The following is a 16,833-nucleotide window of genomic DNA, read 5'->3' on the forward strand; positions in this document are numbered from 1 at the left end:
AAAACCTTAGCTCAAACTACTTGTTGTTAGGATTTGGCCCAAGTCAACCATGCCTAAGGCAAACTATGGCTCGAATAAGTGGGCCCTAGAGTATAACCTACCATGGGACCATCATTCTCATGGCAGACAAGACCCATATATAGATCGATGACATAAAGTTTGAGAGAGAAAGAAGGTATAGAAAATACCGTGGACACCTTGAGGATAAGGTGGTCTGAAGTGTGGTGGATTGATACGAACTAGGTCAGATCAGATCGTATCATGAGGATAGTGAGCTCGACGAATTGAGCATGTTTATCTTTTAATTGGTTCATGCTTATATAAGCCCTTAAGGCAAGTCTAGTTAAGTCATGCAAGCCATTAAGACAAATCCAATTAAGTCATGTAAGCCTCCAAAACAAGTCTTAGTTTAAGTAGTATTAGCCTTTAGGACTAAGTCCGAGTTGAACTCATTGTACCCAACCTCTATATATAGACGAACTAAGTTTTTTAATTTATGAATCCAAGCATTTGAGCATTGAGAAATTATTTTAGTTTTGAGTTTATCTTAGAAGTAAGAGTAAGATATTAGAGTAGAAGTAAGTTAATCATAGCCATTTATTTTCTAAAGAGTAGATCTAAGTTGGAAACCCTAATTCTATGTCCAACCTATATCCACTATCATCTCTATGAGCCACCCTACCTTATGGTCATCCACCACCACCCTTGGCTGTTCGCCACATTTCGATAATCGTCGCAACGTCAAATATTTATCGTTCTATCCCGTTTGATCTTGCTCCACTATTTTAATTATATTTTTTTATCCAAAAGTTTGATTAATGTAAAACTAGAGCCATTAGAACCTATCTCGTGAAGCTACCACTACCTACATTTTCATAATTTTTTTACGTTTGGATCGATCCAGATCTTGTCTATAACACAGTGTTACCACGGCTGAGGATGAGACTCAATAGTGAGAGAGAGAGAGAGGAATGATGACATTTACAAGACATTTTTGAAAACATAAGTGTAAATTATTTGAAAGTAAGTTTGTAACCTGAGAACACATTTCCAATTGTTCCAACTAATTTTGACCTATTTTATTTTTCTCACACCTCTCATTTTTTGAACCAAGTTTGGTTACTATATATGCTTATTGTTTCTTAATCAAGTTAGAAAAGGAAAAAAATCTTGAAACCGATGTGCAAAATAGTCTGAGAAAACTAATGGGGCTAAGAATTTTTTAGTGCAAATGCCATGTTTGGCGGGGCAAGACAAATATGGAGCCCAAGAGAAAATCGGTGCATCAGAAAAAAATAGAAAATGACGGCAAGCCCAGGTTGGGTCCTAAAATCCGTCTGGAGCCATCACTACTTTTTGCCCCACAATTGGCGAATCGAATTGAGAGGTCTCTCTCTCTCTCTCTCTCTCTCTCTCTCTCTAAGCAAGGCTTCGCCTTTGGCCTTTTGCGGTATAACAACTTCCTCCGTTTGCCTATTGGTTATCGCCAACCAAACCGATGAAGTAAGAAGTTTTGTTTTTATGTTTTTCTTTTGTGTAAAATTTTTTGTTTCGTTTGATTTATTTGCTCCACTAGATTTTCGGAAGTGACCGATCCAACAGAAGAAAAAAAAAAGCAAAATTCCCTCGTTTAATTCACTGCCGGCGGATATCCTAGATCTATGGCAAAACCAGTTTACCCCCAATCGGAGCCGCTGCTCGATTCAGCACCTCCACTTTCCCATTACTACCCCATCCGGCCACCTGATCCTCTACCCTACTACTACGCGGCCGAACCCCAGCCAACCACCTTCGTCCTTCTCCCCGTTCGCCTCCGCCGCTCCTTCTGCTCGCTTCGCTCCATCCTCTCCTCGTCCACCCTCCTCACCGCCGTCTTCTTCGCCACCCTCCTCGGCTCCGCCGTCTTCTTCCTCTTCCCCTCCGATCCCGAACTTCGTGTCGCTCGCCTCTCCCTAGACCGCATCCACATCGCCACCTCCCCGCCCGTCTCTCTCACCGTCTCCATCGGCCTCGAAATCCGCGTCCGCAACCCCGATTTCTTCTCGCTCGACTACCGCTCCCTAGTCGTCTCCGTCGGGTACCACGGCCGCCGCCTCGGCTCCATGACTTCCGACGGCGGCCATGTGAGGGCACGCGGGGTCTCGTATGTGGAGGCAGATCTCAAGCTAGATGGGATAGAGGTGATTGGTGACGTTTTCTACCTGATCGAGGATCTTGCGAGGGGATCTATCCCGTTCGATACCATCACTGAGGTCGACGGGAAGCTCCACTTGTTTTTCGTCGATGTCCCAGTCCAGGTGCGTTTCGATTAGATTCTATTATAAGTTCTGCTTAAAATTATTATTATTTATTCTATCAACAATACTCATCCACCTCAACATCTTCATCTCCGTTCACAAACTCCTTTAACATTTTTAACCACTTCTGACACACGTTTTTCATTGTTGGTCAAAATTACTAAACAATTTTTAAGTTATTTACGTTATTATTAAATGTTATTAGCAAATTGTTAATCACCTGCAGCCTTGTTCATGTCTTCATGATCATGAATACTAGTATAAGTGCATAACCTGCACCAAGAATGAGCACTACTATGCAAAAGTTTGAATCTGGACTTGTGTTGATCTGATTATATTTTGGATTTTGTAGAAAGTGAAGTACTCAGTACTATTTCTAGAAGCTTGAATCTTATTGGTAACATGACATATATATATATATATATATATATATATATATATATATATATATATATATATATATATATATATAATACAGTTTTAATTGAAATAGTTTGCTTATATATGAACTTATATGAAATCTCAATACCTAGATTAAGTAACTTCTCAAGCAATAATAGAGCTTCCAATTTAACAATTTCTCTGTACTCAATAGAGAAAATAATCATACTGAACTTACCCAACTTGATGAGAACTAATTTCAATTAGCTGATTTGGAATACTTCCTTTTCCATGGATAGGAAGACTACATTGAAGAATCTCTATTGATACAAGAATCATAAATTTGGAGCACAGGTTTCTGAGAAAAACTGGCTCATCAGAGAAAGATCTTTTCTGTCTTCTTGCTTATTACTTTAGTTCTAAATGAATGATAAGTTATAGAATTGTGTTTTTCTTTTCCCCTTCCATTTCCACTGGCTAGTTTACTTGAACCACGTCTTCATTGTGATTAGCTTATTATTATTGCCTTCTACTGTCACGTTGTAAGAAATTATGGAAAACTAGGGAATGATGAGACTATGTCCTGTTCTAACAATGTGAAAGCATGATCTTTGATTGCAACTCAGGAATAATCCAAGAAAAATGAGATACATATACAATTAATCTTATATAATTTGCTGTTACAGTTTAGATTGGAAGTGTGCAATTTTGATAAGGTATTTTGCAATATATAATATTCCACTGCTTCATAACAGAAGATCACAAAATTTAAGGGCTAGTAAAACTATGGTGTAAATGCTAATAGGCTACAAGACATTAGCAAAAGGGAGGATGCTGTTATACATATGATAAGATTGAAATAGATAAGGTGAAGATAAGGAGAAAAAGATATAAGTATTTGATATAGGATGCTATGTCTGAACTACCAATTTTTGTAGGACGATATGAAGGAAGAAATTGAGGATAGTTCATGATTAGATATAATGGATTAGACCGAATCATGAAAGTTTAAAGGGATCTTTTAGATCTAAATAAAATTCAAATACGTATAGGTTTTGGTTTTGAAAGGTTTACAGATCTAACTCAGTTCTGCTTAACTAGAAAGCTAAATTTATGGATTGCCTTGGGGTATATTTATGGTTTAGATGATAGGATCACAGTAGTACCGTGGGATAAGGTTGCTATTAACAATTAAGGTTAAATGGCTTGGTATGTCTATGTTTGGGGCTGTGTTGCAGACAATAAACTGACTGCATTTGTTAAAAGCTGTGGGAGAGAAAAGAGAAAAGAAGAATAGAAGGCGGGAGAAAAAGAGAAGAAGAATATATTAGAAAGATTTATCTACCAGAATCCTAAGCGACCTTCATTCTGTTTCCAAAACTGGTGGACTCAAAACAATTTCCCTATTTCGTCAGATTTTCTTTCTCGTCAAATTTTCTTTCTTCCCTATTTCCTCATGATTGTAAGGGAATTATTTGTTACTTTTATGTCATTTCATTACGACCATAGTGACATGAAAATGTACTCCTAAATTTGTAATATTAGTGTGATCAAGACTCTAAATCTTAGTACCAATATTGGTATTGGTCGCTAAAAAAAAATGATACATATCAGCTATATAGGCCGTTTCAACTATCAGATATTTTCTGATTAACTAAATTCTAAAAGATGATATAAATGTATGGAAATCCTAGAAGTTCAAAAAAATAGTAGCAAAATAAGAAAATTTAGATTACTATAATAAGATAGTAGGAGATGAAACATAATTTGATTCAAATAGTAGGAAAAATATTAAACTTTGGACATATCTAATAAATACTTGTGCTCATTGTCATCACCTTTGTGAGAAAAGTTGGAAACAAGCTTTGATAGAGGAGACTAACAACCATCTCTGCTGTGAAGATGGTTACAACAGAATTGAGAGCAGTAGGTGATAATAGGGAAACAAAAAGAGAGAGAAGATAGGGACCACCTCTGTGGAGAAAGAAAAGCATGAAGAAAAATAGAAAAGGGTTGAAAACACAAAACTGGGCTCATTGGAAATCACTAATTAATTTTGCTGTCTTCAGATGGATTTAGATTAGCACCAACTTTTGATTCCATTCGCATCTAACCCTTATTTTCTTTTGTATAAGCTGATATGAGTACACGACCAATATGGCAACCAATACGATCAGTACTGAGCCAAAACTAAGGATAAATCTTGTTTCAAACCTTGTTTCAAATTCATAATGGCTGACACTGTTATATATAGGCTGACCTATTGATCCTTTAGTTTGAAGAGCATAAGCAAGAAAACTATACAAGATCTTTGAATCTAAAGCATTACATTCTTTCATAATAAGTCATCAAGAAATACATTTTCATTGCATAGAATATATTCTTGCTTATCTATTTCCATAAGAGGAAATCATATCTGCTCTTGAAAATTTTGATTTAGGTAAAAATATACTTTGCTTTTTACCAAGAATATATTGGAAAATGAGATTTCTTTATCAAACCTTTTATTTTCTTTCTCTTACCATAAAATCATATGCCCTTTATGAAGAATATCTTGGAACATTGCCTATGTGTTGAGACTAGATGATAAGAAAATAGAAAAAGGGACTTAAATAACTATAATCTATTTAGGCGTTGCCTTTGTGAAATTGAAAATTGAATGCAAAGACTAACTTAAATAGCTGAAGGTTTAACTTTTGAAGCTGATTGCGTAGACTTTTTGTTATAATGATGATAATATCACAATGTGGTTTGAAATTTATATCTGGGAAGTGGGACTGAATTTTGGTAATTTATGTTTAGGAAAGAGGGTTTTGGAATCCAATATATTAGATTCAAGGTTCGATGTCAAATAAACTTGCATCGGTTTCTGCTAAGATAGATGGCTGTGATTTCCTGTAGGCTGTAGTATAAGCAGTAATTTTATGCTATAGGAACCCACCATAGAGAACATGGAATAAATGATATCAAGAACAAATGTGACAGGAATTAAGATTGGCAAATAAGAATTCAAGGCCATGAAGTAGTAGACTAGATGTTGCAGGCTTTGAAACTGAAAAATAGATGCAGTAGAAAATATTGGCAGCAGAATTTCCCCTAGTCTATAAATTTAGACTGGATGTGATTGCAGAAATCTAACGATGACAACAAGAATATAAAAAAGGGTAAGAATGAAGATTGGGGAACAAAAAAACACTCAAAAAGAAATGGGGACCCAGATTCACATAAGAGAGCTTCACACCCATTTCCCCCTTGAACCGCCAAAATTTTTCCTTGCTCAATATAATTCTTCCTTTCCTTTTCTCATTTCTTGCTAGAAGATTTAGATATCCAGCCTAAGGCTGTCAACTGCAAGAAAATTCAAATGCCAATTATTTTCTTTTGTTAACATTAACCACTCGACCATAACCGTGAAACCCTGGCAAAACAATAAGAGCGTGTCCTGATAAGATAATAAAACTATTAAATCCTAATTCCAATTTTCTCAATGCAAATTGTAATACTTGAGCCTTGCTTCTAGACATAGAATTTAAATCTATTACAGATCCTTTTATATATTTGAACTTAATTTATATTTGAAAGGTCCTGGACACATAATCCTACCCATCATTATCGCCATCCAAGTGCCTACCCAATCAGCCTCACGCATTTGTCCAGATTATCTAGATATGGAGGAATGGTTGATTGGACATTCTATCAAGGATCTAGAGCTTAAACTGGTACTTCTGATTAGAGGTTGTAATCCTGTTGGTGGCAAGTACCTCTTCATAGAATTATCGATTGAAGTAGCTGCTTATTATAGAATCTAATGCTGAATTCAGTTTCAATTTATCTCAAAATCGTACATGTTGCATATCACATAGGTCCCAGTTTCCAATCCCATTGCATCACATAGGAAATGAGTTTCATGTTTCATCTAGATGTTATATCACATTTGATGCAACTCTAAAGTTGTCTTGTGGCACTTATGCGATACTAGTTGAAACACCAATAGGCGACATGTTAGCCTAGAGCCACTTATTGATTATTGTCAATCAATTGCTTCACTGCAATGAATTGTTTGAAGTTTTAAAGTTGATTTTCACATTTTTAACATTTAAACAATTCATTGATAGTTAGCCCTCCCAAGCAACTAATTTGGGTAGATTATTTTGATAGCAATATTTCCTTGAATGATATTTTTAAGTTTTAAACCAGCTTTTACTCATTTGTTAAGATCTTCGAAATCACTTCTTGATAACCTTTTTGGTAATTCGTCTCCTAGGAAGTGTGATATTAGTACCTATATTTTCTTGATTCTCTTGCATTTTCAAGTTTGATACAACATGTTTAGAGGCCAGTACCTTCAAAACAAAAATAGTTCTTTCTTCAATTTATAGTCTGTATAGTGTATACTATTGAATATCGTGGTTGATGTAGCTTACACATACATTTAGTTGCAACTGTAGGAGAAACACATTTTTAACACTGATGATTTATTATTTGATTGTTATTGCAAAATTATCTTGATGGGGATAGCAAGGTTTTCCTAAACAGTTCTATGCTCTAGAAGTCTTTGGCATGGCTTCCTCACACCTCCAGATCTGCTTGCCATATATTTGGGTCCTATTTTAAGCTGCGTACTTCAACTTTGGCTCTCATATATGATATATCTAAATCCCTTGTTATCAGATGCCAAGTCTAACAACCACTCAATTTACGAGAAGCATCTAGGCTGTCAGAACTAAACTGATTCAGCATAACACGCATAAAGTATCCACTGTGCTGAGTTGAAAAGACATAAGAGCATAACAGAGTTAGAAATTTATATTACAATTTGGATAATTGTGATTCATTATTTGACATAGTAAAGGAAGGCAAATATAATGAGAAAATTTTGGTGTTTCTTATTGATGCTGTACACAAAATGTCATGTAGAAGAAGATCAGCTTCCACAGTATATGGTAAAAACTTCCATGTCTGTGCACCAAGATGTCTGCCACACATTTTTTGATTTCAATGTCTGAGGTTGTGGTTATTTTAAAAGTTTTTTCCCCCCCACTTTTCCTGTCCATCAGGTCTAGTAATCTTTCCACATCATCTCGTTCAAGAGGGTTCTTCCTTTACCTAGCACTTCTTTCTTGTCTGGAAGTGGCTTAGGAATCCATGATATATGAATAATGAGTCTATTAAAAGATTCTTAGTGGGTGGTGACGTTATGAGTTGGTAGAAGTCCTGCTTTTCCCTACTGGATTCAAGCTTCTCTGATCCTGGATAATAAGTTCATAAATAATATTACGTAGTGCATCCATCTCTTGGTTTTTTTTTCTCTATTGTTAAAAGTGTTCTTATTTATCTATGCCTTTGCTTCCCTGGTAAATTTTATAAGTTCACAGTATGCCTTATTGCTTTGTCATTCTCTATTCTCTTACAATTGCCTATGCTTCTCATCTACGAAGGAAAAGGAAAAGATACTTTATACATATATTTTATTTCAGGGAAGGATTTCGTGTTCAGTTAATGTAAATCCACTAAACCAGACTATCATACACCAAGATTGCTACCCTGAGGTAAGGAATTCAAAATTTATATTACACACTATTTTATGATTTCTTCTTGTTTCCACTAATTAATCGGCTCTACTCTTTTCCTTCAGTGATAGTGGTAACAACAGAAAGCGTCTGCACTAAAAGGTCATCAATTCCTTCTTTACGGAAAATATATCCTGGCTTCATTTCTTGTATAGTGGAATATATGTATCTCATTATCATGAGTGAGAAGTTTATGGACATTAAGCACTTGAAAAGCCGTGTTCTAATTGCACTGAGGAATCATTTGTGCTGCATTTGCATCAGCTAATGCATGACTTAATATGCCAAGCATCTTAGATTGGAAGCTAGCTACTGTTATTTATCTTTCATAGGTAGCAAATGAGATTCACTACTTTCCAAACATGTTTCCAAAATTGCCAATATTATCAACTACATGTTTGATTATGAAAAAAGGTGAATCCCTAGGATATGCTCTGTAACTAATTAAAATTTCGGAGGAGATAGGATTCTTAATTTTTCTAGGTATAGGAAATATGAAATGTCAATGTCAAAGTAAAAGATAAAACTAAAATTGATTTAATTTGGGAAATTTGAATCCTATTAGATCTAGAAAAATAGATTTATAATTGAACTTTGATAACCGAAATTGAGTAAGAAAAGTAAAACATGGCAAACACAATAATTTTTTAACATGAAAAATCTCTCATCTAGAAATAAAAAATTCACGCATTCACTTAAAATAGATCAATCTATTTTTACCAAATAATAAAATTAAAATTTATGTACAATTTCTCTGGCATTCTAATGTCTGAGTATTTAAAGTAAACTTTCGAATGTAATCCACACATTTAACTATTCATGTAAATAGGTCATCTTTTGGTAAGTATTTGAACCCTCAATCCTGATGTCGTTAGTGGTGCTAATCAACCCTCAATCCTCATGCCATTTGTGGTGGCAGATGTGGATGTAGATAACTCATTCATTCCTCCTGTGGTCGATGATCAATCATTGTTGTAGACTAGTGCTTGGACATATGTAGGTAGCTACTAAGAACTCTTTAAATATTTATCTTGATCTTCCTTGTGTTTTCCTTGAGTTGGATGTAATCTCTTAGCCTCTAGTTTAGTTTCGTCAATGTTAAGTTGTAAATTGTGTTTGATTAGCACTTGAATTGTTGATAGAAAGTTGAGAGTTTGAAGTGACGACGGATTCTTGGATGTGATAAATACATTGCTTCTGGATCTCATATAGTGTGAGAAACTTCTGTAATTCATATTAGGAGAATTCTGAAAGGAAATACCAAGTCTGAATATATTTTTAATTTTTATATTGTCGCACGGGTGTTGTGCACGAGGCCTTGCTTCCATATGAATTTCATGCCAAGGTGGCATCCTATTATGCTAGGTGTGCAACCAGCCCTGCACCCCCAAATATTAGTCTTTCGACTTGTGTTTGCATTAGATTTTTCCATTCTCTTTGCGTGTATACTATTTTCCGCAAGTTATGTGTCTTACTCTTATATCTATATTAGATTGTATAATATATTTTAAAATATATTTTGTTCACAAACTTGCCATTATATAAAATTTCATTCACAATCTCCTCTTGATAATTTTGTGACGAAATATTAGAATCAGACTGAACATTGACCCGATTAGGAGTCGAGTCACTGTGTTATTGGTTCAATTAATGGTTCACCTGTCTAGATTGCTAGTTTCTTAAAAATATTTAAATAATAGATAAATAGATCTAAATAATTCTAAAAATAAATAAATATCTATAAAAATAGTATAAATGTATGTATATCCCTTAAAACAAATATTACTTATATAGGTACCTTCATTTTCAAGTTTAGTTATTTAATATAAAAAAATAATATTAACTAAGAGAAATACTTGAAAACAAGAATAAGAATATTTTTGTCCTTTTATATTTAAATTGTTTAAATTTTAATCCTATTTTATTCTATTCACGTAAAAAATAGGGATTTTGTTACGAACCAACTTGATCCGATCTATAACAGTTCTGGACCAGTTTGAGGACGTGACTTTTGAAAAAAGTTGCGAATGATCTAGCCGTTGGATCCTGCTGAATTTTGGATATGTTGTCGCCCTTAAAAGAGCTTTATAATGGATCCAAGATCACAGGGTTTGGATGGCTAGATCTTGAGATATTGGTCGAACAGTGGTCGTAGGTCAAATAAACCCTAGCTTGATAGCCCTTCAATGGCTAGATAGGTGTTAGATTAATTCCTTCAGAATGAAGGAGAAAAAGTTGTTGTAGAAGATGGGGATTAGGAGTTAGAGGAAGCCGACCAAAAATTTGGGCGGTGGAAGGAAAGAGGTGGGAGAGGGCGCCAATAACTAGAGCAAGAAGGAAGGAGATAAAAGCACAATACCGTTCAATTATCAAATTAAATACTAATTAGGATTTTCTTCACATATTTTTAGAGGCTCACTCTAGGGACCCAAACAACTAAGTTAAAACCTTAACAAATCAACTAAATTAGTCTTCATTATCTTCTCAGATTAACCCTTCGTTTCGCCATATATAAATTCCAAATCTGGAGAAGTTGTGAATACCAAAGTTGTAAATTTGGAGGTTGGCAATCTTATCCAGCTGGTTTGATATTATTTGGATGTTTGTACAATATTCTACAAATATTTTTCAGAAACTGTATAGAGTTGAATTTAGCTAATTAAATAAAATCCTAACATAGTAAGGCTCTAACTAAACGAAATAAACAAATAAGATAACTAAACTCAATCCATTGAGCTCAATGTCTTTCGAGGTGATCCGATCTAGTCTGAATTGTATCAAATTTTAAAAGGTATTCGTGCAAAAAATTTATATTTTAAAAGCTATTATATAAATATGAACTTTAGATAGACATATAAACAAATAAGAGACTTTTAAGGGTATATGTGTAAAAAAAATTTAGTTTATAATTCTAGCATTAAATACTATTAGGATATAGAATAGAATAATTAAATATTAAGGATAATTATATAATTTTGTAAAACTAGTTGACTCGGCTGATTCACCAAAAACCAGCAAGGTTGCATGGTTCACCAATTCAATCACCTGGTTAGTCAGTTTTTACTCGATCGATTGCTTATTTGCTCTAATAGTAAAATTAAACCGATTTGGTGGTCAATTCACCGATCCAACCATCCGTTCTAATAACTATGCCCTAAATAATACTCTACCAATACAATCTTTCTAGAATCAAGACACTTCTTGTTTCATATCTCGAAATATCATGCAAATCTTGCACAAGATATCCATGCTATTGTCTAAAATCAATTTGACAAAACAATAAATAAACAAATCCTCACATCAATTTTTATGAAGTCTAAGTTAATCAACACATAAAATTTAGCACTTTATGCAAAGTCTGAGTGTTCAACATATTCAATAAACCTCCTAGTTAGCCAAGTAAAGTTTTCAATTAAAACCGATTATCAATTAAGCAAATATCATTGAAACAATTTTTTAGAACTTTTAAACTAGATCTAATATTGTAACGCCCCCGCCCGGCACGGGCACGTGCACGCACACGCGCCCACACGGCACGCGCGGCGCACGCGACAGGTCGGGCGGGGCCCATCACGCACAGATACACTCCTGTGCACATACGTTCATGACATCATCAAATAACACCTGCTAACATATCCATGATCACATAATCCATCACCAAATAAATCATACTCTTAACCAAATAAACCTGTTAATATATGAATATCAAAGTCCACAATAATATACACTAGACCGCTACATAATCTGGCAGGACCCACACAGGCCACAACAAACCATCAAGATACAACTAAAATAATTAATACAAGGGTACACTATGATTCGACCTGTATTATACAAATCATTGTCTAATATAAAAGAGTACAAATATCAAATATTGGTACAACTCGATTTCTATATAAACTATCATCTATACCATCTCGTATCTATAGCTCACCTCATCATCGCTCTAAAATATTTTCTCAAGTCGCTATCACGTACCACATATCTGAGGGGGTTAGAAAAGAAATAAAGAGAGTCATGAGCAAAAGGCTTAGTGAATAGACCTTACCCCGAATCAGTGATGTCAAACAGAGAGTAAATCATGTACTGGATAATATGAATCAGAAAGAGTATCATGTCATGAATGAGTATATGAATGTATCCTCAATAATATATAAATGAAAAGAAGATAACATGTCATAACTGATAAAAGTATATAATCCTCGACCATGAGTAAACAAATCTCCATGTCATCTATCATCATAACTCTCTCTCAAATATGACACATGATGCATGCTGATCATGACTATGCTATGATATCAAATGCAACCATATATGATGCATATTGACCACTCGATAATCAGGTAACCGAATGATAATGAAATCATATGCATTTCTCAACATCACGATCATCACCGACATCTCGGTATAATATCATCATACTAGACCACTGTACACAGTCAACACCCGGTACCCGATCTCAACATCATGCCCGAAGGCTCAGAGCATACTCTGCCATCCGCAAGGAGTATCTCAAATATAACCATACCCTGCCATCCGCTAGGGTATCAACATCCATCCAGACTGGGCACCCTTCTAGCTGATAGAAATCTCGTGAGGATAACTCGCCACATATGCCCTGGCGAACGGCATGTGTCCGAATGTCTGCTGCGTACACAGACTAACGACCTCGGACGTAAGGCCAACAGGATCGCGACCATGTCGAGCGATCAATCATCCACCAAGCGCGTCCTAACCCTCGCGCCCACTCGGGTATCCTCACGCTTTCTATCAACTATCCTATCAATCACATTTCATGCTTTCCTTTTTAAATGACAAATCATATGCATATATTCAGTACAATAACAAGTCAATGCATAACCGGAATTTAGGTGGAATAGGAATCAAGAGCAAAATGATGTAATGCAAACTCCAACCATGTATCTAACACATGCATACTCATGCTAATCTACCACATGCATACTCATGATAGAAATCATCCCGACATAAAATTATAACAGCATAATCATCTCCAATCATCTCTATATATCACCAATGTACTCATATCCCAGATCAGTCTAATCAAATACATGATAAAATATGCTTGACTGAAATCATCTCTATATAAAGTCATATAATCATGCTGGAAGCCAAAATTATGCATGTACATAATATGTAATATATCCTAATTTGAGAAAGGGATCTAGGGGATAAGACTACTCACAGTCTGATCAGAAGATACAAACCACGCATCTCTCACGTCCGTCAGGTAACCGAGTGACACTCATCGCTAGCAAGGTCCACGGGGTCTCAAATAAGGGGGTTCGGGATCTGAAAATGTTTAAGTAACATAAAGTTAGTTGTTTATCCCATTATAATCAGTTCGAGTAAAATATGATGATTTATTAGATTTTAGAATTTCTACTTGTTTTTATGATTGGCTAGATTTTAATTATAAATAAAATATAGATAAAAATCTAATTATAATTAAATTATATCTTGATTAATTAGGGACTATGTAATCATTATCTTATTTGCTACAAAATAATAATGTATAATAAATTAATAGAGTTACTTAAAAATGTATATTATAAGAATATTAGAATATAAATCTAATAATTATAATTTACAAATTTATCTATTAATCTAATATACATATAAGTAAGTAAATAAATAAATATAAGTATTACCTATATTTATGTCTAATTAATCATTAATTATAAAAATTATCATTAATAAAAATACATTGAAGGATATATAATATTATTAAAATAGTTAATGTCTAAATAATCTATTTGCATTAATTAAGAAGCAAAATACTTAAATAAATAACATAAATAAACTAATTAATTAATAAATTAATTACAACTGCCATCAGTGCTGGGCTCGGCCCAGCACTGTCTGCTACAGTGTTGGGCCGAGCCCAACACTGTGCAGAAAGAGAAAAGAGGAGCTGAGGAAGAAGGAGAAAAAGAAAGAAAGAAGGAAAGAAAGAAGAAGAAGAAGAAGAGGAAGAAGAAGAAGAAGAAGAACAGAAGAGAAAGAGAAGAAAGAGGGGAGGTGAGGGAGGCGGTTGCGGACCCGGGCCGGCGGGGAGGGCACCGGCCGCTGCTGGCCAGCCAGCGGCCGGCCTCTCGCCGGTGGCTCGGCTCCGACAAGCCCACCCGCGGGCAAGAAAGAGAGAGAGAGAGAGAGAGAGAGAGAGAGAGAGGAGCTCACCGGCGCTCGTGGAGGTGGCGACGGCGACGACCGGCCTCGGCGAGAGAGAGAGATAGAGAGAGAGCCTCGATAGAGAGAGAGATAGAGAGAGAGATAGAGAGAGATTTAAAGAGAGAGAGAGGGAAGGCGGTGGAGGAGGAGTAGTGGCGGCGCCGGGGCCCGCCGGGGCCCACCGCGGCCAGCTGGCCGCAGCCAGTTGGCTGCGGCAGCGGCCGCAGGCGCGTGGCGCCCCACCAAGCTGCATGAGCAGCTGGCATGGGCACGAGGCCAGCCACAGTGTGGTCGGTCGCGTCGTGCCCATGATTTTTTTTTTTTTTTTTTTTTTTTTTTTTTTTGAGATTGGGTTGTTACAAATATTCTTTTTACAAAAGGCCAAGACTTGTTTTATTGAAAAAATAAACATCACCATTCGGCGATTACACCTGAGTTTGATGGCAACACCACCAACAACACAAAACAGCATATCCCCCTAAACAAACAAACGAGGCGGTAATCACCAGAACAAACAACCTATAGGGGTGAATTCAAAGCAACACCATGAAACAAACACAACCAACTTCGTAAGTTTTAACACTATCAACAAAAGTTTTAACACCACCAATAGTTTTACAAATATCAACCAACTAAATTTAAAATTTCAGATACAATAACTATAGCTTGACTGGGAACCATTGCCATCAACTCTGCAATTTTCCTTTTCCAGGTTTACCGCCACTTGGTAATCAACTACTTTGCCATTTTATAAGTGTTTTCTCCTTGAATTCTCTCCTTGCATAAGAATAAGGCTGTTATTATGTGATGCAAGGCCACCTAGGACTTTGAGCAATCATTAAAAATTCTATTGAACCATATACTCGAGATCATAGCTGCAATCCAAATTAAGAACCACTTGGTATCATCCTTATTTTTTAGAATTTTCTCCCCCAAAAATCAATCTTTAACATGTTTAGGGTTGTTTCTCAACCCAGTGCATTTCTGATCCATTGAAAACCCTTTTTCTTTTTCACATAGTAGCAGTTTAAAAAAAGATGAGCATAAAACATACGTAGCACTGCCGGCCCATCCTCTTCTTAGCAAATTATTCTTAGTCAAAATTCTATTCTAACACATCAGCCATAGAAGAGCTTGCTCTTTTAAAGTTATATTTAATTTCCAAGTCATTAGTAATCTTCTAGAAATGACCACCTATTTATTTAAGAATTGATATAGGATTTGATAGTGTAGATGTGCCATTACTAGTAAACTGCCACTTTAGAGTATTAGTCCTATTGGACATTGAAATTCCAATGGTCTCAACTAGTTACATTAATTCCTACCCCCTCTTTATGCGAGTTTTCCTTTCTCCTAGAGAGAAGTTTTCCTTTCCATCCAGTAACTTAGTAAGTCTCTTTTTAACTCTGCATGTAATCATATTTTATGAGCTTACTGTCATACAATAGTAAGCTTAGGAAGTTTCTCAAACTTACAGTTTAAAATATTAGCCAACCTCGCTCCTTTCTTAGGATTAGAACCTATATAGGCAAGAGAAGTTTCTCAAAATTGATCTTTAGCCTTGAAATAGCTTCAAAATAGTAAATAACAAAAACTTTAAAATCTTAACTTCTTTCTCATTAACCTTGAGGAAAATAAAGGTATCATTTACAAATTTATTGTCCCATGATCTCTCACATCATCTCCCAACCCACTTGACAAGGTATGTTCATTTGCTTGGTCAATCATACAATTTAACCCATTAGTAACCAACAAAATCAGATAGGGGGATAAAGGATCACCTTATTGTAGCCCTTTTCTACATTTAAAATACTTATCAAGGTCTCCATTGATTAAAACTGTAGAAAAGGCAGTTGAATAACTGATTGCATAACCTAGTTATTTCAGTTATTAGGAAAATTTAAAACATCAAACAAAAGAATCATATCTCACCTTCTCATAAGCTTATTTAAAGTCAAGCTTTCACAAAATTATTTCTCCTTTCTTCTTTTTAGTCCTAAAAATAATCTCACGGGCAATTACCATACTATCTACGATATATCTTTACTTAATAAAAGTACTTTGGTAATCAGCAATTAAGTCCCTGTTCATAGTACAAAGTTGACTGGTAAGAACTTCTCTATCTTATAACTATAGTTGAGCAAATTGATTTGCTTATAATTAAGTCTATGTAAGGTTTTTTTCCCTTCATATAGCTCCTAAAAAAATATTCACCAAATTATTTTTAAGTAAATCTCAAAACTTATGATATAATTTTATGCTAAAACCATCAGAACTTAGTGCTTTATTCCTGACCGTTCTACGAATAATCTTATAAATCTCCTCCTCGTTAAAAGATACATTCAAATTTAGAGCCTCATCTTCCCCCAACTTATATTGCTCCCAAATCTCCTTGG

The 16,833-nt window shown here is 35.2% G+C and overlaps 1 protein-coding gene and 1 long non-coding RNA gene across 2 annotated transcripts; one reads left to right on the forward strand and one right to left on the reverse strand.

Annotated features, from left to right (window-relative positions):
* The first annotated feature begins 1,378 nt into the window (after positions 1-1,378).
* LOC140773951 (uncharacterized) lies at positions 1,379-8,556 on the forward strand. Its single transcript, XM_073116746.1, has 4 exons — positions 1,379-1,503; positions 1,577-2,297; positions 8,156-8,227; positions 8,314-8,556. Exons 2-4 carry the CDS (start codon positions 1,662-1,664, stop codon positions 8,314-8,316), a joined length of 711 nt encoding a protein of 236 aa, XP_072972847.1. The 5' UTR covers positions 1,379-1,503; positions 1,577-1,661; the 3' UTR covers positions 8,317-8,556.
* Positions 8,557-12,016: 3,460 nt separating this feature from the next.
* LOC140774788 (uncharacterized) lies at positions 12,017-14,500 on the reverse strand. Its single transcript, XR_012106646.1, has 3 exons — positions 14,447-14,500; positions 13,452-13,558; positions 12,017-12,233 (listed from the first exon to the last, which is right to left on the reverse strand). It is a non-coding gene; the product is annotated as an uncharacterized lncRNA (long non-coding RNA).
* Positions 14,501-16,833: the final 2,333 nt, after the last annotated feature.

Source organism: Typha angustifolia, chromosome 13, assembly GCF_048772165.1.
Source record: "Typha angustifolia cultivar Huaian chromosome 13, ASM4877216v1, whole genome shotgun sequence".
In the NCBI taxonomy this organism is placed as follows: domain Eukaryota; kingdom Viridiplantae; phylum Streptophyta; class Magnoliopsida; order Poales; family Typhaceae; genus Typha; species Typha angustifolia.

What these genes read in the sequence shown, in the direction of transcription:
- LOC140773951 (XM_073116746.1), top strand. Translation starts at nt 1,662, where the DNA reads ATGGCAAAACCAGTTTACCCCCAATCGGAGCCGCTGCTCGATTCAGCA. An exon ending in TCGTCGATGTCCCAGTCCAG is followed by an intron (nt 2,298 to 8,155) that starts GTGCGTTTCGAT and finishes ATTTTATTTCAG; the next exon opens with GGAAGGATTTCGTGTTCAGT.